At 45.6% G+C, this 23532-nt stretch overlaps 1 protein-coding gene across 3 annotated transcripts in view; it reads right to left on the bottom strand.

Annotated features, from left to right (window-relative positions):
- Nucleotides 1-22296, bottom strand: part of C1QL2 (complement C1q like 2) — a 34046-nt gene extending 11750 nt beyond the window's left edge. For 2 of the 3 annotated variants that reach the window (XM_056533642.1, XM_056533643.1), the window contains exon 1: nt 21609-22296. In XM_056533642.1, the coding sequence (XP_056389617.1) occupies nt 21609-22187 (579 nt within the window). In that variant the 5' untranslated portion in view covers nt 22188-22296. The remainder of the gene's footprint in view (nt 1-21608) is intronic. The other variant, XM_056533644.1, reaches the window with a different exon arrangement.
- Between the last annotated feature and the right edge of the window lie 1236 nt (nt 22297-23532).

The raw sequence follows: 23532 nt of genomic DNA, 5'->3' as shown, positions 1-23532 counted from the left end.
GTAGTGACTTAGAACCGATCCACTAGCACGGTCCACGCCAATCCCTCTCTGGCACAGAGGATCCACTACCTGCCAGCCGGCATCGTGACAACCATCATTGCATTCAACAGACACTACTCAACCTTAGCAAAGATGGCCACACGTATGAAGCCACTTCCGGGTGTAGTGTGGAAGCGGTGTATAAGCAGTGATGCTCTGGGCCAGCTGCATGCTTTTAGAGAAGGTTATGAATTGTTATTAAGGGGGCGTTCTTTAGGGACCAGCCTTGTGAGCCTGTCTGTCCATGAAGGGGCTAGGGTACATCCCCAAAAATACTTATTTACATATTTGTATTTTTAGGTATGTTAGGCTGGTTGTTGTGGGTCAAATCCTGAAATATAAATGTATACAACTAAACTATAACTATCAAGTGCTAATCCATGATTGCCAATAACACAGTAAAACTTCTTTGAGAAGACAACCTAAAATAGAATTTAAAAGTGCTCTTCTATGGGGGTGGTCACTATGTATAATGTATGGTGGCCTGAAAATCCATCACATGAAAGCTGGTCTGGATAAGGAGATGGTCTTCTCAAAGAGGTGGTCTTTAGGAAATGTAAAACCATGACTATACACAAATAAAGTATGACTGTACACTATCGAGATGATCTCGATAGTGTACAGTCATACTTTATTTGTGTATAGTCATGGTTTTACATTTCCTAAAGACCACCTCTTTGAGAAGACCATCTCCTTATCCAGACCAGCTTTCATGTGATGGTGCTAAATCATGACTGTTATGTCTGCTACTGAATCATGACCGTCCCCTGCTAAACAATGACTGTCCACTACTGAAACATGACTGTCCACTACTGAACTCTGACTGTCCACTACTAAACTATGACTTTCTTCTACTGAACTATGACTGTCCACTACTGAATCATGACTGTCCACTACTGAACTATGACTGTCCACTACTGAACTATGACTGTCCACTACTGAACTATGACTGTCCACTACTGAACTATGACTGTCCACTACTAAACTATGACTTTCTTCTACTGAACTATGACTGTCCACTACTGAATCATGACTGTCCACTACTGAACTATGACTGTCCACTACTGAACTATGACTGTCCACTACTGAATCATGACTGTCCACTACTGAATCATGACCGTCCCCTGCTGAACTATGACTGTTTACTACTGAAACATGACTGTCCACTACTGAACTATGACTGTCCACTACTGAACTATGACTTTCTTCTACTGAACTATGACTGTCCACTACTGAATCATGACTGTCCACTACTGAATCATGACCGTCCCCTGCGGAACTATGACTGTTTACTACTAAAACATGACTGTCCACTACTGAACTATGACTGTCCACTACTGAATCATGACCGTCCCCTGCTGAACTATGACTGTCCACTACTGAAACATGACTGTCCACTACTAAACTATGACTGTCCACTACTGAACTATGACTGTCCACTACTGAATCATGACCGTCCCCTGCTGAACTATGACTGTCCACTACTGAACTATGACTGTCCACTATTGAATCATGACTGTCCACTACTGAACTATGACTGTCCACTACTGAATCATGACTGTCCACTGCAGAATCATGATCATCCCCTGGTTAACTATGGATGTCCACTAATGAACCATGACTGTCCATTACTGAACCATGACTGTCCACTACTGAACTATGACTGCCCACTACTGAATCATGACTGCCCACTACTTAACTATGACTGTCAAATCCTGAACCATTACTGTCCACTAAAGAACTATGACTGTCCACTACTGAAACATGACTGTCCACTTCTGAATCATGATCATCCCCTGCTGAACTATGACTGTCCACTAGTGAACCATGATTGTCGACTATTGAACCATGACTGTCCACTTCTGAACTATGACTGTCCACTACTAAACCATGACTGTCCACTACTGAACTATGACTGTCCACTACTGAAGCATGACTGCCCACTACTGAACTATGACTCTCAAATCCTGAACCATTACTGTTCACTACTGAAATATGACTGTCCACTACTGAAACATGACTGTCCACTACTGAAACATGACTGTCCTCTATTGAACTATGACTGTCCACTACTGAACAAAACTGTCCACTACTGAATTATAACTGTCCACTACTGAACCATGACTGTCCACTACCGAACCATGACTGTCCACTACTGAATCATGATCATCCCCTGCTAAACTATGACTGTCCACTAGTGAACCATTACTGTCCACTAGTGAACCATGATCATCCCCTGCTGAACTATGACTGTCCACTAGTGAACCATGACTGTCCACTACTGAATCATGATCATCCCCTGCTGAACTATGACTGTCCACTACTGAACCATAACTGTCCACTACTGAATCATGATCATCCCCTGCTGAACTATGACTGTCCACTAGTGAACCATGACTGTCCACTACTAAACCATGACTGTCCACTACTGAATCATGACTGCCCACTACTGAACTATGACTGTCAAATCCTGAACCACTACTGTCCACTACTGAACTATGACTGTCCACTACTGAAACATGACTGTCCACTACTGAACTATGACTGTCCACTACTGAAACATGACTGTACACTACTGAAACATGACTGTCCACTACTGATCTAAACTGTCCACTACTGAATTATGACTGTCCACTACTGAACTATGATTGTCCACTACTGAAACATGGCTGTCCACTACTGAACTATGACTGTCGACAACTAAATCATGACTGTCCACTGCTGAACAATGACTATTCCCTAGTGAACCATGATTGTTGACTACTTAATCATAACTGCCTACTATAAAATCATGACTTTAAACTTCTGTATCATGACTATCCAGTGTTACACCATGACTGTCCACTACTGAATCATCACTGTCCATTACTAAACCATAAATGTCCAATACTAAACTATGACTGTCCACTACTGAATTATTGATTATCCACTACTGAACCATGACTGTCCACTTCTGAACCATGATTGTCCACTACTGAACTATGACTGTCCACTACTAAGCCATAAATGTCCAATACTAAACTATGACAATCCACTACTGAATTATGACTGTCCACTACTGAACTATGACTATCCACTACTGAAGCATGACTGCCGATTACTGAACTATGACTGTCAAATCCTGAACCATTACTGTTCACTACTGAAATATGACTGTCCACTACTGAACAAAACTGTCCACTACTGAATTATAACTGTGCACTACTGAACCATGACTGTCCACTACTGAACCATGACTGTCCACTACTGAATCATGATCATCCCCTGCTGAACTATGACTGTCCACTACTGAACCATGGCTGTCCACTACTGAATAATGACTGTCCACTACTGAATCATGACTGTCCACTACTGAACTATTGTAATATAATAACGGAGGTCCCAGCACTCACCGATGCAAGCAAATGGTATTTATTGTATACAATAAATACCACTTGCTTGCATCGGTGAGTGCTGGGACCTCCGTTATTATATTACAATACTCTTTTTCCTCGTGCACCACCACTTCTCAGATAGTGCCGACCATTGCTCTACTATTCACTACTGAACTATGACTGTCCACTACTAAACCATGACTGTCCACTACTGAACTATGACTGTCCACTACTGAATCATGACTGTCCACTACTGAACAATGACTGTCCACTACTGAATCATGACTGCCCACTACTGAATCATGACTGCCCACTACTGAATCATGACTGCCCACTACTGAACTATGACTGTCAAATCCTGAACCATTACTGTCCACTACTGAACTATGACTGCCCACTACTGAAACATGACTGTCCACTACTGAAACATGACTGTCCACTTCTGAATCATGATCATCCCCTGCTGAACTATGACTGTCCACTAGTGAACCATGATTGTCGACTACTGAACCATGACTGTCCACTTCTGAACTATGACTGTCCACTACTAAACCATGACTGTCCACTACTGAACTATGACTGTCCACTACTAAAGCATGACTGCCCACTTCTGAACTATGACTCTCAAATCCTGAACCATTACTTTTCACTACTGAAATATGACTGTCCACTACTGAAACATGACTGTCCACTACTGAAACATGACTGTCCACTACTGAAACATGACTGTCCTCTACTGAACTATGACTGTCCACTACTGAACAAAACTGTCCACTACTGAATTATAACTGTCCACTACTGAACCATGACTGTCCACTACTGAACCATGACTGTCCACTACTGAACTATGACTGTCCACTACTGAATCATGATCATCCCCTGCTGAACTATGACTGTCCACTAGTGAACCATTACTGTCCACTAGTGAACATGATCATCCCCTGCTGAACTATGACTGTCCACTAGTGAACCATGACTGTCCACTACTGAATCATGATCATCCCCTGCTGAACTATGACTGTCCACTAGTGAACCATGACTGTCCACTAGTGAACCATGACTGTCCACTACTGAATCATGATCATCCCCTGCTGAACTATGACTGTCCACTAGTGAACTATGACTGTCCACTACTGAATCATGATCATCCCCTGCTGAACTATGACTGTCCACTAGTGAACCATGACTGTCCACTAGTGAACCATGACTGTCCACTACTGAATCATGATCATCCCCTGCTGAACTATGACTGTCCACTAGTGAACCATGACTGTCCACTACTAAACCATGACTGCCCACTACTGAACTATGACTGTCAAATCCTGAACCACTACTGTCCACTACTGAACTATGACTGTCCACTACTGAAACATGACTGTCCACTACTGAATTATAACTGTCCAATACTGAAACATGACGGTCCACTACTGAATTATAACTGTCCAATACTGAAACATGACTGTCCACTACTGATCTAAACTGTCCACTACTGAATTATGATTGTCCACTACTGAACCATGACTGTACCCTACTGAACTATGAATGTCCACTACTGAATCATCACTGTCCACTACTAAACCATAAATGTCCAATACTAAACTATGACTGTCCACTACTGAATTATGACTGTCCATTACTAAACCATAAATGTCCAATACTAAACTATGACAGTCCACTACTGAATTATGATTGTCCACTACTGAACCATGACTGTCCACTACTGAACTATGACTTTCTTCTACTGAACTATGACTGTCCACTACTAAACCATAAATGTCCACTATTGAACTATGACTGTCCACTACTGAACTATGAAAATAAAAGCAGACAGGAGCGCTTCCATGTGCAGGACCACCAGCAAATAGATAAAAAAAAGGTGAATGTAATGCTCACCTTTCACAGTTGTGCAATAACGAGGCACAACACTCAAAGGGCAGAAAATGGAGATCGCAGGGATTGCTTCAAGGCTGCTGCAGGCTTCCCACGCCGCAATGGCGTGTAACGATTCAAGACAGAACACAATGGAAGTTTAGGGAAGTAATCCCGCGCTGCCGAACCAGGATAGATGAATATATGATAGTGTCCAAAAGTTGCTGAGTTGCCCACAACAACCAATCAGATCGCTTCTTTTATCTGATGTTACTAGGAGGATGTTAAACGCTGCTGGACTGCGTTTTCCTCTGCTGTAACACACACACAGGTTCTACGCCCTATGATCCTACAGCAGAAGGATCATAGGTCGCAGAGCCTGTGTGTGCATTACAGCAGAGAAAAGCGCAGTCCAGCAGCGTTTAACATCCTCTTAGTAACATCAGATAAAAGAAGCGATCTGATTGGTTGCTGTGGGCAACTCAGCAACTTTTGGACACTATCATATATTCATCTATCCTGGTTTGACAGCGCGGGACTACTGAACTATGACTGTCCACTACTGAAATATGATTATCCATTACTGAAACATGACTGCCCACTACTGAACTATAACTGTCCACTTCTGAACTATAACTGTCCACTTCTGAACTATAACTGTCCACTTCTGAACTATGACTGTTCACTACTGAATCATGACTGTCCACTGCTGAACTATAACTGTCCACTTCTGAACTATGACTGTTCACTACTGAACTATGACTGTTCACTACTGAAACATGACTGTCCACTACTGAACTATAACTGTCCACTTCTGAACTATGACTGTTCACTACTGAAACATGACTGTCCACTACTGAACTATAACTGTCCACTTCTGAACTATGACTGTTCACTTCTGAACTATGACTGTTCACTACTGAACTATGACTGTTCACTACTGAAACATGACTGTTCACTACTGAACTATAACTGTCCACTACTGAACTATAACTGTCCACTTCTGAACTATGACTGTTCACTTCTGAACTATGACTGTTCACTACTGAACTATGACTGTTCACTACTGAATCATGACTGTCCATTGCTGAATCATGACTGTCCACTACTGAATCATGATCATCCCCTGCTGAACTATGACTGTTCACTACTGAACTATGACTGCCTTCTACTGAATCATGACGGTCCACTACTTAACTATGACTGCTGAACAATTACTATTCCTAGTGAACCATGATTGTTGACTACTTAATCATTACTGCCTACTATAAAATCATGACTGTCCAATTCTGTATCATGACTATCCAGTGCTACACCATGACTGTCCACTACTGAATCATGATTGTCCACTACTAAACCATAAATGTCCAATACTAAACTATGACAGGCCACTGCTGAACTATGATTGTCCACTACTGAACAATGACTTTCCTCTTGTGAATCATGACTGTCCACTACTGAACCATAAATGTCCACTACTGAACCCTGACTGTCCACTACTGAATTGACTGTCCACTACTGAACCATGACTTTCCTCTACTGAATAATGACTATCCACAACTAAACCATAAATGTCCACTACTGAACTATGACTGTCCACTACTGAACTATCATTTTCCCCTGCTGAACCATGAATGTCCACTACTGAACTATGTCAACTACTGAACTATGATTGTCCACTACTGAACTATGATTGTCCACTACTGAATCATTACTGTCCACTACTGAACTACGTTTGTCCACTACTGAACAATGACTGTCCACTTCTGAACTATGACTGTCCACTACTGAACTATGACTGTTCACTACTGAAACATGACTGTCCACTACTGAATCATGAATGTCCACTACTGAACTATGTTTGTCCACTACTGAACTATGACTGTCCACTACTGAACTATGACTGTCCACTACTGAACTATGATTGCCCACTACTGAACCATGACTGTCCACTTCTGAACTATGACTGTCCACTACTGAACTATGACTGTCAACTACTGGACCATGACTGTCCTCTACTGAATCATGACTGTCCACTACTCAACTATGACTGTCCACTACTGAACTATGAATGTTTACTACTGAACCATGACTGTCCTCTACTGAATCATAACTGTCCACTATTAAACCATAAATGTCCACTACTGAATAATGACTGTCCACTACTGAACTATTATTGTCCACTACTGAACCATGATTGTCCAATACTCAACTATGATTGTCCACTGCTGAACAATGACTGTCCACTACTGAACTATGACTGTCCACTACTGGACCATGACTGTCCTCTACTCAATCATGACTTTGTACTACTAAACTATGATTTTCCCCTGCTGAACTATGACTGTCCACTACTGAACTATGTCCACTACTGAACTATGATTGTCCATTACTGAACTATGACAGTTTACTACTGAACCATGACTGTCCTCTACTGAATCATAACTGTCCACTACTAAACAATGACTGTCCTCTACTGAACTATGACTATCCACTTCTGATAAGTGACTGTCCACTACTGAAACATGACTGTCCACTTCTAAACTATGACTGTCCACTACTGAACCATGACTGTCCACTACTGAACTATGACTGTTTACTACTGAGTCATGACTGTCCTCTACTGAATCAAGACTGTCCACAACTAATCCATAAATTTCCACTACTGAACTATGACTGTCCACTACTGAACTATAACTGTCCACTACTGAACTATGACTGTTCACTACTGAAACATGACTGTCCACTTCTGAACTATGACTGTCCACTACTGAACTATGACTGTCCACTACTGAACCATGACTGTCCACTACTGAACTATGATTGTCCACTACTGAACTATGACTGTCCACTACTGAACTATGACTGTCAACTACTGGACCATGACTGTCCTCTACTGACTCATGACTGTCCACTATTGAACTATGACTGTCCACTACTGAACTATGAATGTTTACTACTGAACCATGACTGTCCTCTACTGAATCATAACTGTCCACTATTAAACCATTAATGTCCACTACTGAATAATGACTGTCCACTACTGAACTATTATTGTCCACTACTGAACCATGATTGTCCAATACTGAACTATGATTGTCCACTGCTGAACAATGACTGTCCACCACTAAACCACGTGCTAAACCAAATGCTAAACCCGCCACTAAACCATGACTATCCAATGCTAAGTCCATCACTAAACCATAACTATCCAATGCGGAGTCCACCAAAAAACATGACTATCCAATGCTGAGCTCACCACTTAACCATGACTATCAAATCCTGAGTCCACCACTAAACCACAAGCTAAGCCAAATGCTAAATCCACCACTAAACTATGACTATCCAATGCTTAGCCCACCACTAAACTATGACTATCCAATCCTGAGTCCACCACTAAACCATGACTATCCAATGCTGAGCCTACCACTCAACCATGACTATCCAATCCTGAGTCCCCCACTAAACCATGATTATCCAATGCTCAGCCCACCACTAAACCATGACTATCCAATGCTGAGGCCACCACTAAACCATGACTATCCATTGCTTAGGCCACCACTAAACCATGACTATCCAATACTGAGCCCACCACTACACCTTGACTTTCCATTGCTTAGCCCACCACTAAACCATGACTATCCAATGCTGAGGCCACCACTAAACCATGACTATCCATTGCTTAGCCCACCACTAAACCATGACTATCCAATGCTGCGCCCACCACTAAACAACGACTATCCAATGCTGAGTCCACCACTAAACCACGACTATTCAATGCTGAGTCCACCACAAAACCATGACTATTCAATGCTAAGCCCACCACTAAACCATTGGACCACTCCTGAGGAAGCTACCAATAGGTGGCGGAACGCGTGGATCTGCTGTGTCCTCCCAGGGTGGTGATGGGTCCTGTCCTATGTTTTGCATTTAGCTACTATATTCTCCTGGTCGCATAGGTGGTCTTAGCGGCGTTATCATTGGGGCATTTATTCCCTGTTATAGTGAATTGTTTACATTACAGTTGCTGCTATTTTTTGCACCTTATATTTTGTACCATATTACTGTGCAATATTGTAAATAGGTTTTGTATAACAAGGGATTGATTTGTACACAGGACAGGTTTTTCCTTCAGGTTATCAGCACCAGTGTTTTGAGGTTTATCTGTCCTCCACCTAGGATTGTATCTTTTTAAGTGTTTTTAACTGTGTGTTGTGTTTCCTAATAAAGGTTATATATTATTCCTTATTATTTGGCTGTGCATTTGAATATAGTGATCAGCTGTTTTCTACTGGAGGTTTCACCACTAAACCATGACTATCCAATCCTGAGTCCACCACTAAACCATGACTATCAAATCCTGAGTCCACCACTAAACCACAAGCTAAACCAAATGCTAAACCCACCACTAAACTATGACTATCCAATGCTGAGCCCACCACTAAACTATGACTATCTAATCCTGAGTCCACCACTAAACCATGACTATCCAATGCTGAGCCCACCACTTAACCATGACTATCAAATCCTGAGTCCACCACTAAACCACAAGCTAAACCAAATGCTAAACCCACCACTAAACTATGAATTTCCAATGCTGAGCCCACCACTAAACTATGACTATCCAATGCTGCGCCCACCACTAAACCATGACAAACCAATGCTGCGCCCACCACTAAACCATGACTATCCAATGCTGAGTCCACCACTAAACCATGACTATCCAATGCTGAGCCAACCACTCAACCATGACTATCCAATGCTGAGCCCAACACTAAACAATGACTATCCAATGCTGAGCCGACCACTAAACCATGACTATCCAATGCTGAGTTCATCACTAAACCGTGACTATCCAATGCTGAGCCCACCACTTAACCATGACTATCCAATGCTGAGCCCACCACTTAACCATGACTATCCAATGCTGAGCCAACCATTTAACCATGACTATCCAATGCTGAGTCCACCACTAAACCAAAAGCCAAACGAAATGCTAAGCCAACCACTAAACCATGACAATCCAATGCTGAGTCCACCACTTAACCATGACTATCCAATGCTGAGTCCACCACTAAACCACAAGCCAAACGAAATGCTAAGCCAACCACTAAACCATGACAATCAAATGCTGAGTCCACCACTAAACCATGACTATCCAATGCAGAGCCCACCACTAAACCATGACTATCCAATGCTGAGTTCACCACTAAACCATGACTATCCAATCCTGAGTACACCACTAAACCATGCCTATTCAATGCTGAGCCCACCACTAAACCATGACTATCCAATCCTGAGCCCACCACTAAACCATGACTATCCAATCCTGAGTCCACCACTAAACCATGACTATCCAATCCTGAGTCCACCACTAAATCATGACTATCCAATGCTGCGCCCACCACTAAACCATGACTATCCAATGCTGAGTCCACCACTAAACCACGCCTATCCAATGCTGAGTCCACCACAAAACCATGACTCTTCAATGCTGAGCCCACCACTAAACCATGACTATCCAATCCAGAGTCCACCACTAAACCATGACTATCCAATCCTGAGTCCACCACTAAACCATGACTATCCAATGCTGCGCCCACCACTAAACGACTATCCAATGCTGAGTCCACCACTAAACCATGACTATCCAATGCTGAGCCAACCACTTAACCATAACTATCCAATGCTGAGCCCACCACTAAACCATGACTATCCAATGCTGCACCCACCACTAAACCATGACTATCCAATGCTGAGCCCACCACTAAACCATGACTATCCAATGCTGAGCCCACCACTAAACCATGACTATCCAATCCTGAGCCCACCACTAAAGCATGACTATCCATTGCCGAGCCCACCACTAAACCATGAGTATTTAATCCTGAGCCAACCACTAAACCATGACTATCTAATGTTGAGCCTACCACTAAACCATGAATATCCAATGCTAAGTCCACCACTAAACCATGACTATCCAATCCTGAGCCCACCACTAAACCATGACTATCCAATCCTGAGTCCACCACTAAACCATGACTATCCAATCCTGAGTCCACCACTAAATCATGACTATCCAATGCTGCGCCCACCACTAAACCACGACTATCCAATGCTGAGTCCACCACTAAACCACGCCTATCCAATGCTGAGTCCACCACAAAACCATGACTCTTCAATGCTGAGCCCACCACTAAACCATGACTATCCAATCCTGAGTCCACCACTAAACCATGACTATCCAATCCTGAGTCCACCACTAAACCATGACTATCCAATGTTGCGCCCACCACTAAACGACTATCCAATGCTGAGTCCACCACTAAACCATGACTATCCAATGCTGAGCCAACCACTTAACCATAACTATCCAATGCTGAGCCCACCACTAAACCATGACTATTCAATGCTGAGCCCACCACTAAACCATGACTATCCAATGCTGAGCCCACCACTAAACCATGACTATCCAATCCTGAGCCCACCACTAAAGCATGACTATCCATTGCCGAGCCCACCACTAAACCATGAGTATTTAATCCTGAGCCAACCACTAAACCATGACTATCTAATGTTGAGCCTACCACTAAACCATGACTATCCAATGCTAAGTCCACCACTAAAGCATGACTATCCATTGCCGAGCCCACCACTAAACCATGAGTATTTAATCCTGAGCCAACCACTAAACCATGACTATCTAATGTTGAGCGTACCACTAAACCATGACTATCAAATGCTAAGCCCACCACTAAACCATGACTATCCAATGCTGAGCCCATCACTTAACCATGACTATCCAATGCTGAGCCCACCACTGAACCATGACTATCCAATGCTGAGCCCACCACTAAACCATGACTATCCAATGCTGAGCAAACCACTTAACCATGACTATCCAATGCTGAGTCCACCACTAAACCACAAGCCAAACCAAATGCTGAGCCCACCACTAAACCATGACAATCCAATGCTGAGCCCACCACTAAACCATAACTATCCAATGCTGAGCCCACCACTAAACCATGACTATCCAATGCTGCGCCCACCACTAAACCATGACTATCCAATGCTGAGCCCACCACTAAACCATGACTATCCAATGCTGAGCCCACCACTAAACCATGACTATCCAATCCTGAGTCCACCACTAAAGCATGACTATCCATTGCCGAGCCCACCACTAAACCATGAGTATTTAATCCTGAGCCAACCACTAAACCATGACTATCTAATGTTGAGCCTACCACTAAACCATGAATATCCAATGCTAAGTCCACCACTAAACCATGACTATCCAATCCTGAGCCCACCACTAAACCATGACTATCCAATCCTGAGTCCACCACTAAACCATGACTATCCAATCCTGAGTCCACCACTAAATCATGACTATCCAATGCTGCGTCCACCACTAAACCACGACTATCCAATGCTGAGTCCACCACTAAACCACGCCTATCCAATGCTGAGTCCACCACAAAACCATGACTCTTCAATGCTGAGCCCACAACTAAACCATGACTATCCAATCCTGAGTCCACCACTAAACCATGACTATCCAATCCTGAGTCCACCACTAAACCATGACTATCCAATGTTGCGCCCACCACTAAACGACTATCCAATGCTGAGTCCACCACTAAACCATGACTATCCAATGCTGAGCCAACCACTTAACCATAACTATCCAATGCTGAGCCCACCACTAAACCATGACTATTCAATGCTGAGCCCACCACTAAACCATGACTATCCAATGCTGAGCCCACCACTAAACCATGACTATCCAATCCTGAGCCCACCACTAAAGCATGACTATCCATTGCCGAGCCCACCACTAAACCATGAGTATTTAATCCTGAGCCAACCACTAAACCATGACTATCTAATGTTGAGCCTACCACTAAACCATGACTATCCAATGCTAAGTCCACCACTAAAGCATGACTATCCATTGCCGAGCCCACCACTAAACCATGAGTATTTAATCCTGAGCCAACCACTAAACCATGACTATCTAATGTTGAGCGTACCACTAAACCATGACTATCAAATGCTAAGCCCACCACTAAACCATGACTATCCAATGCTGAGCCCATCACTTAACCATGACTATCCAATGCTGAGCCCACCACTGAACCATGACTATCCAATGCTGAGCCCACCACTAAACCATGACTATCCAATGCTGAGCAAACCACTTAACCATGACTATCCAATGCTGAGTCCACCACTAAACCACAAGCCAAACCAAATGCTGAGCCCACCACTAAACCATGACAATCCAATGCTGAGCCCACCACTAAACCATAACTATCCAATGCTGAGCCCACCACTAAACCATGACTATCCAATGCTGCGCCCACCACTAAACCATGACTATCCAATGCTGAGCCCACCACTAAACCATGACTATCCAATGCTGAGCCCACCACTAAACCATGACTATCCAATCCTGAGTCCACCACTAAAGCATGACTATCCATTGCAGAGCCCACCACTAAACCATGAGTATTTAACCCTGAGCCAACCACTAAACCATGACTATCTAATGTTGAGTCCACCACTAAACCATGACTATCAAATGCTGAACCCACCACTAAACCATGACTATCCAATCCGGAGCCCTCCACTAAACCATGACTATCCAATGCTGAGCCCACCACTAAAGCATGACTATCCATTGCCGAGCCCACCACTAAACCATGAGTATTTAATCCTGAGCCAACCACTAAACCATGACTATCTAATGTTGAGCCTACCACTAAACCATGACTATCCAATGCTAAGTCCACCACTAAAGCATGACTATCCATTGCCGAGCCCACCACTAAACCATGAGTATTTAATCCTGAGCCAACCACTAAACCATGACTATCTAATGTTGAGCGTACCACTAAACCATGACTATCAAATGCTAAGCCCACCACTAAACCATGACTATCCAATGCTGAGCCCATCACTTAACCATGACTATCCAATGCTGAGCCCACCACTGAACCATGACTATCCAATGCTGAGCCCACCACTAAACCATGACTATCCAATGCTGAGCAAACCACTTAACCATGACTATCCAATGCTGAGTCCACCACTAAACCACAAGCCAAACCAAATGCTGAGCCCACCACTAAACCATGACAATCCAATGCTGAGCCCACCACTAAACCATAACTATCCAATGCTGAGCCCACCACTAAACCATGACTATCCAATGCTGCGCCCACCACTAAACCATGACTATCCAATGCTGAGCCCACCACTAAACCATGACTATCCAATGCTGAGCCCACCACTAAACCATGACTATCCAATCCTGAGTCCACCACTAAAGCATGACTATCCATTGCAGAGCCCACCACTAAACCATGAGTATTTAACCCTGAGCCAACCACTAAACCATGACTATCTAATGTTGAGTCCACCACTAAACCATGACTATCAAATGCTGAACCCACCACTAAACCATGACTATCCAATCCGGAGCCCTCCACTAAACCATGACTATCCAATGCTGAGCCCACCACTAAACCATGAATATTCAATGCTAAGTCTGCCACTAAACCATGACTATCCAATGCTGAGCCCACCACTAAACCATGACTATCCAATGCTGAGTTCACCACTAAACCATGATTATCCAATGCTGAGCCAACCACTTAACCATGACTATCCAATCCTGAGTCCACCACTAAACCATGACTATCCAATGCTGAGCCCACCATTAAACCATGACTATCCAATGCTGAGTTCAACACTAAACCATGACTTTCCAATGCTGAGCCAACCACTTAACCATGACTATCCAATGCTGAGCCCACCACTGAACCATGACTATCCAATGCTGAGCCCACCACTAAACCATGACTATCCAATGCTGAGCCAACCACTTAACCATGTCTATCCAATGCTGAGCCCACCACTAAACCACAAGCCAAACCAAATGCTGAGCCCACCACTAAACCATGACAATCCAATGCTGGGCCCACCACTAAACCATGACTATCCAATGCTAAGCCCACCACTTAACCATGACTATCCAATGCTGAGCCCACCACTTAACCATGACTATCCAATCCTGAGTCCACCACTAAACCCCAAGCCAAACCAAATGCTGAGCCCACCACTAAACCATGACTATCCAATGCTGAGTACACCACTAAACCATGACTATCCAATGCTGAGCCCACCACTAAACCATGACTATCCAATGCTGAGCCCACCACTTAACCATGACTATCCAATCCTGAGTCCACCACTAAACCACAAGCCAAACCAAATGCTGAGCCCACCACTAAACCATAACTATCCAATGCTGAGCCCACCACTTAACCATGACTATCCAATGCTGCGCCCCCCACTAAACCATGACTATCCAATGCTGAGTTCACCACTAAACCATGACAATCCAATGCTGAGCCCACCACTAAACCATGACTATCCAATGCTGAGCCCACCACTAAGCCATGACTATCCAATCCTGAGCCCACCACTAAACCATGACTATCCATTGCCGAGCCCACCACTAAACCATGAGTATCCAATCCTGAGCCCACCACTAAACCATGACTATCTAATGTTGAGCCTACCACTAAACCATGACTATCCAATGCTGAGCCTACCACTAAACCATGACTATCCAATGCTGAGCCCACCACTAAACCATGACTATCTAATGCTGAGCCAACCACTTACCCATGACTATCCAATGCTGAGCCCACCACTAAACCATGATTATCCAATGCTGAGCCCACTACTAAACCATGACTATCCAATACTAAGCAAACCATTAAACTATGACTATCTAATCCTGAGCCAACCACTAAAGCATGACTCTCCAATGCTGAGCAAACCACTAAACCTTGACTATCTAATGCTAAATCCGCCACTAAACAATGACTATCCAATCCTCAGTCCACTAATAAACCATGACTATCCAATGCTGAGTCTACCACTAAACCACAAGCCAAACCAAATGCTGAGCCCACCACTAAACAATGACAATCCAATGCTGAGCCCACCACTAAACCATTACTATCTAATGCTGAGCCTACCACTAATCCATGACTATCCAATGCTGAGCCCACCACTAAACCATGACTATCAAATGCTGAGCCCACCACTAAACCATGACTATCCAATGCTGAGTCAACCACTAAACCATGACTATCCAATGCTGAGCCCACCACTAAACCATGACTATCCAATGCTGAGCCCACCACTAAACCATGACTATCTAATGCTGAGCCAACCACTTACCCATGACTATCCAATGCTGAACCCACTATTAAACCATGACTATCCAATCCTGAGTCCGCCACAAAACCATGACTATCCAATGCTGAGCCCACCACTAAACCATGGCTATCCAATGCTGAGCCCACCACTAAACCATGACTATCCAATGCTGAACCCACTATTAAACCATGACTATCCAATCCTGAGTCCGCCACAAAACCATGACTATCCAATGCTGAGCCCACCACTAAACCATGACTATCCAATGCTGAGCCCACTACTAAACCATGACTATCCAATACTAAGAAAACCATTAAACCATGACTATCCAATCCTGAGTCCACCACAAAACCATGACTATCTAATGCTGAGCCCACCACTAAACCTTGACTATCCAATGCTAAGTCCGCCACTAAACCATGACTATCCAATCCTGAGTCCACTAATAAACCATGACTATCCAATGCTGAGTCTACCACTAAACCGCAAGCCAAACCAAATGCTGAGCCCACCACTAAACAATGACAATCCAATGCTGAGCCCACCACTAAACCATTACTATCTAATGCTGAGCCCACCACTAATCCATGACTATCCAATGCTGAGCCCACCACTAAACCATGACTATCCAATGCTGAGACCACCACTAAACCATGACTATCCAAGGCTGAGCCCACCACTAAACCATAACTAGCTAATGCTGAACCCACCACTAAACCATGACTATCCAATGCTGAGCCCACCACTACTAAACCATGAATATCCAATGCTGAGCCCACCACTAAACCATGACTATCCAATGCTGAGCCCACCACTAAACCATGAATATCCAATGCTGAGCCCACCACTAAACCATGACTATCCCATCCTGAGCCCACCACTAAACCATGACTATCCAATGCTGAGTCAACCACTAAACCATGACTATCCAATGCTGAGCCCACGACTAAACCATGACTATCCAATGCTGAGCCCACGACTAAACCATGACTATCCAATGCTGAGCCCACGACTAAACCATGACTATCCAATGCATAGCCCACCACTAAACCATGACTATCCAATGCATAGCCCACCACTAAACCATGACTATCCAATGCTGAGCCCACCACTAAACCATGACTATCCAAGGCTGAGCCCACCACTAAACAATTACTATCCAATGCTGAGCCCACCACTAAACCATGACTATACAATGCTGAGCCCACCACTAAACCATGACTATCCAATGCTGAGCCCACCACTAAACCATGACTATCCAAGGCTGAGCCCACCACTAAACAATTGCTATCCAAAGCTGAGCCCACCACTAAACCATGACTATACAATGCTGAGCCCACCACTAAACCATGACTATACAATGCTGAGCCCACCACTAAACCATGACTATTCACTACTGATTTATTACTGTCCATTACTCAATTATGACTCTTTTAGACCAAGACTTTCCAGTACTGAATTATGACTGTCCCCTGCAGCACCACAACTGTCTACTGCTCAGTCATGACTGTCTCTACTCTACTATGACTGTCCACTGCTGATCCATGACTGTCTCTACTCAATTATGACTATCCACTGCTGATCCATGAATGTTCTCTATCTGTCCACTGCTGATCCATGACTGTGATCCATAGCTGCAGGTCCTCCACTCCAATGTAGGTGCACAACTGCACTTGGAGTTGAGCACCTTGTATCACCTTAGATCACGTCAATGTAATTGATCCATGACTGTCTCTATGGCTGTCCACTGCTGATCCATGACTGTTCTCTATCTGTCCACTGCTGATCCATGACTGTTCTCTATCTGTCCACTGCTGATCCATGACTGTCTCTATGACTGTCCACTGTTGATCCATGACTGTCTCTATGACTGTCCACTGCTGATCCATGACTGTTCTCTATCTGTCCACTGCTGATCCATGACTGTCTCTATGACTGTCCACTGCTGATCCATGACTGTTCTCTATCTGTCCACTGCTGATCCATGACTGTTCTCTATCTGTCCACTGCTGATCCATTAATGTTCTCTTTCTGTCCACTGCTGATCCATGACTGTTCTCTATCTGTCCACTGCTGATCCATGACTGTTCTCTATCTGTCCACTGCTGATCCATGAATGTTCTCTTTCTGTCCACTGCTGATCCATGAATGTTCTCTTTCTGTCCACTGCTGATCCATGACTGTTCTCTATCTGTCCACTGCTGATCCATGACTGTTCTCTATCTGTCCACTGCTGATCCATGACTGTTCTCTATCTGTCCACTGCTGATCCATGACTGTCTCTATGACTGTCCACTGTTGATCCATGACTGTCTCTATGACTGTCCACTGCTGATCCATGACTGTTCTCTATCTGTCCACTGCTGATCCATGACTGTCTCTATGACTGTCCACTGCTGATCCATGACTGTTCTCTATCTGTCCACTGCTGATCCATGACTGTTCTCTATCTGTCCACTGCTGATCCATTAATGTTCTCTTTCTGTCCACTGCTGATCCATGACTGTTCTCTATCTGTCCACTGCTGATCCATGACTGTTCTCTATCTGTCCACTGCTGATCCATGAATGTTCTCTTTCTGTCCACTGCTGATCCATGAATGTTCTCTTTCTGTCCACTGGTGATCCATGACTGTTCTCTATCTGTCCACTGCTGATCCATGACTGTTCTCTATCTGTCCACTGCTGATCCATGACTGTTCCCTACCTGTCCACTGCTGATCCATGACTGTTCCCTATCTGTCTACTGCTGATACAAATGCACAGTCTACACCCCAGGATAACAGGAGTGACACCATTTATACGAGGAGAACAAACCATAGCTGTGAATAGGAATTTCTGGCATAGAACAAGCAGCCACTCCCAGACCCTGCAACAAACACAGAGACCCCATAATAGCGGCTCCCGACCTCATATAGGAATCCCCAGTCCCATCCACTTGATGACTCACTATCTCGGAGGGGGTCCGCAATCACCCAATAATACCCCCACAGTCACCCATTACCCTATAGATGCCTCGAATCCTAGTAATTATCCTAAAACACTCCAACTATTCTCCACATAATTAATCTCCCGGATGAGTATCACAGCTGCCCGACTCCCCTATTAATCCCCCTTAGTGACCCCTTGTCTATTACCCCAACTCCTCCGACCCCCGTATTCACCCTCAGTCACCCCACCTACTACTCCAGCTGACCCGACTCCCGTATTAATTACCTTCAGTGACCCCCGACTATTATCACAACTGCCCCGACTATTCTATTAATTACACTCAGTCATCCAGAACTAGTCGCATCACCTAACTTTCCTAAAAAAAATTCTGTAACCCGTCTCCCCTAACAATTACTCTCAGTGACCCCCCCCCCCCAATATTACCGCAGTTGCCCCGGCTCCCCTAATGATTACCCGTAGCCGCCCAGTCCCCCGCCGCTCCTGTCTCCGCTATTATGCCTATCGCCCCCAATTATTCTATCAATACCGGAGACCGAATTCCTCCCAGTTATGCTGAACTACACCTACAACTGCCCCAGAGCCCCCTACACCCCCGAATACTCCAAGTGCCCTAATAAGTCATTCTGCCTGTCTATCATCCAGTTCCTAACCTTCTCCCTCAGGTTCCTCACCTTCTCCCTGTTTTCCTCACCTTCTCCCTCAGGCTCCTCACCTTCTCCCTGTCGGTCACCTTCTCCCACAGATTCCTCACTTTCTTCCTGTTTTCCTCCCTCTTCTCCCTCAGGCTCCTCGCTTTCTCCCTGTTGGTTCCTTCTCCCTCACGCTCCTCACTTTCCCCCTGTTTTCCTCACCTTCTCCCACAGGTTCCTCACTTTCTCCCCGTTGGTTCCTTCTCCCTCAGGCTCCTCACCCTGTCCCTGTCGGTCACCTTCTCCCACAGGTTCCTCACTTTCTCCCCGTTGGTTCCTTCTCCCTCAGGCTCCTCACCCTGTCCCTGTCGGTCACCTTCTCCCACAGGTTCCTCACTTTCCCCCTGTTTTCCTCACCTTCTCCCACAGGTTCCTCACTTTCTCCCCGTTGGTTCCTTCTCCCTCAGGCTCCTCACCCTGTCCCTATTGGTCACCTTCTCCCTCAGGTTCCTCACTTTCTTCCTGTTTTCCTCACCTTCTCCCTCAGGCTCCTCACCCTGTCCCTGTCGGTCCCTTCTCCCACAGGTTCCTGACTTTTTTCCTGTTTTCCTCCCTCTTCTCCCTGTCCCTGTCGGTCCCTTCTCCCACAGGTTCCTGACTTTCTTCCTGTTTTCCTCCCTCTTCTCCCTGTCCCTGTCGGTCCCTTCTCCCACAGGCTCCTCACTTTCTCCCTGTTTTCCTCACCTTCTCCCACAGGTTCCTGACTTTCTCCCTGTTTTCCTCCCTCTTCTCCCTGTCGGTCCCTTCTCCCTCAGGCTCCTCACCGTCCCTGTCGGTCCCTTCTCCCACAGGTTCCTGACTTTCTCCCTGTTTTCCTCCCTCTTCTCCCTGTCGGTCCCTTCTCCCACAGGTTCCTGACTTTCTCCCTGTTTTCCTCACCTTCTCCCACAGGTTCCTGACTTTCTCCCTGTTTTCCTCCCTCTTCTCCCTGTCGGTCCCTTCTCCCACAGGTTCCTGACTTTCTTCCTGTTTTCCTCCCTCTTCTCCCTGTCGGTCCCTTCTCCCACAGGTTCCTGACTTTCTCCCTGTTTTCCTCCCTCTTCTCCCTGTCGGTCCCTTCTCCCTCAGGCTCCTCACCCTGTCCCTGTGGTCCCTTCTCCCACAGGTTCCTGACTTTCTCCCTGTTTTCCTCCCTCTTCTCCCTGTCGGTCCCTTCTCCCACAGGTTCCTGACTTTCTCCCTGTTTTCCTCCCTCTTCTCCCTGTCGGTCCCTTCTCCCACAGGTTCCTCACTTTCTTCCTGTTTTCCTCACCTTCTCCCTCAGGCTCCTCACCCTGTCCCTGTGGTCCCTTCTCCCACAGGTTCCTCACTTTCTCCCTGTTTTCCTCCCTCTTCTCCCTGTCGGTCCCTTCTCCCACAGGTTCCTGACTTTCTCCCTGTTTTCCTCCCTCTTCTCCCTGTCGGTCCCTTCTCCCACAGGTTCCTCCCCCTCGGGTTCTCACCTGTACCCCGGTTCCTCCCCCGCTCCTCACCTGGCCGTTCTTGCACAGGTCTGCCCACATGCTGGTCCCGTCGCCGCCCCGCATCAGGATGTGGTAGGTGAAGTAGTAGATGCCCGGGACCTGACAGGTGAATTTGCCGGTGCTCTGGTCGTAGTGGTTACCGACATTAGTCACTACATCGTCAAACTTGAGGAGCTCGTACCCCTCGTGTGGACTCTTCAGACCGACATAAAAGGCGATGCGGGGTCCCGGGAGAACAGGAGACACAGCAGCCCCAGAGCCCCCTCCTCTGCCCGGCTCACCGCGCTCTCCCGGGGGGCCACGCGGTCCTGGGGGGCCCGGTTCCCCAGGGGGTCCCCGCGGTCCTGGCTTGCCTGCTCTGCCTGGATCCCCCTTGGGTCCCTGGATGAAGGGCGGAGGGTCCCCGCTGAGGTCCTTCAGAGCTTCTCCCGAGGAGCTGAGGGGGTGTCCGGTGTACGGGTCACAGATCATCCGGCAGGAGCCCAGCATCTCGTAGTGTCCGGCACCGGGCGGGGGCAGCGCCAGCAGCGGGATGACTATCACCAAAACCAGCAGCATGGCCACCCCAAGGGCAACCAGCACCACCCGCCTGCGGGGCACCAGGGTGAGGAGCGGCTGCAGCGGAGGAGGAGGACGGAGAAGTGATCACTGAGCCCGGGACCGGGGGAGTGACGGGAGGAGGAGACTGAGCGGCGGCAGGTGACAGGGAACACCCCTGAATGGGTACACCCCTACACCGGGGTACAGTATATATATATATATATATATATATATATATATATATATATATATATATATATATGGGGCGGGGAACACCCCTGTACACGGGGGTACAGTATATATATATATATGGGGCGGGGAACACCCCTGTACACGGGGGTACAGTATATATATATATATATGGGGCGGGGAACACCCCTACACGGGGGTACAGTATATATATATATGGGGCGGGGAACACCCCTGTACACGGGGGTACAGTATATATATATATATGGGGCGGGGAACACCCCTACACGGGGGTACAGTATATATATATATGGGGCGGGGAACACCCCTGTACACGGGGGTACAGTATATATATATATATATGGGGCGGGGAACACCCCTACACGGGGGTACAGTATATATATATATGGGGCGGGGAACACCCCTGTACACGGGGGTACAGTATATATATATATATGGGGCGGGGAACACCCCTGTACACGGGGGTACAGTATATATATATAGGGAGTTATAGTATAAATGGCGGGGAACACCCCTAAATGGGTACACCCCTACACGGGGGTATATATATATATATATATATATATATGGGGCGGGGAACACCCCTGTACACGGGGGTACAGTATATATATATACGGGGCGGGGAACACCCCTGTACACGGGGGTACAGTATATATATATATATGGGGCGGGGAACACCCCTGTACACGGGGGTACAGTATATATATATATCTATATATATGGGGCGGGGAACACCCCTGTACACGGGGGTACAGTATATATATATATATATATATGGGGCGGGGAACACCCCTGTACACGGGGGTACAGTATATATATAGGGAGTCATAGTATAAATGGCGGGGAACACCCCTAAATGGGTACACCCCTACACGGGGTACAGTATATATATATATATGGGGCGGGGAACACCCCTACACGGGGGTACAGTATATATATAGGGAGTCATAGTATAAATGGCAGGGAACACCCCTAAATGGGTACACCCCTACACGGGGGTACAGTGTATATATATATATATATATATATATGGGGCGGGGAACACCCCTGTACACGGGGGTACAGTATATATATATATATATATGGGGCGGGGAATATATAGTATATATATATATATGGAGTTATAGTATATATGGGGCGGGGAACACCCCTG

The sequence above is a fragment of the Hyla sarda genome, chromosome 8 (assembly GCF_029499605.1).
Source record: "Hyla sarda isolate aHylSar1 chromosome 8, aHylSar1.hap1, whole genome shotgun sequence".
Taxonomy (NCBI): domain Eukaryota; kingdom Metazoa; phylum Chordata; class Amphibia; order Anura; family Hylidae; genus Hyla; species Hyla sarda.
Note: the sequence above shows the minus strand (reverse complement) of the source record. Positions and strands in the feature narration are given on the sequence as shown.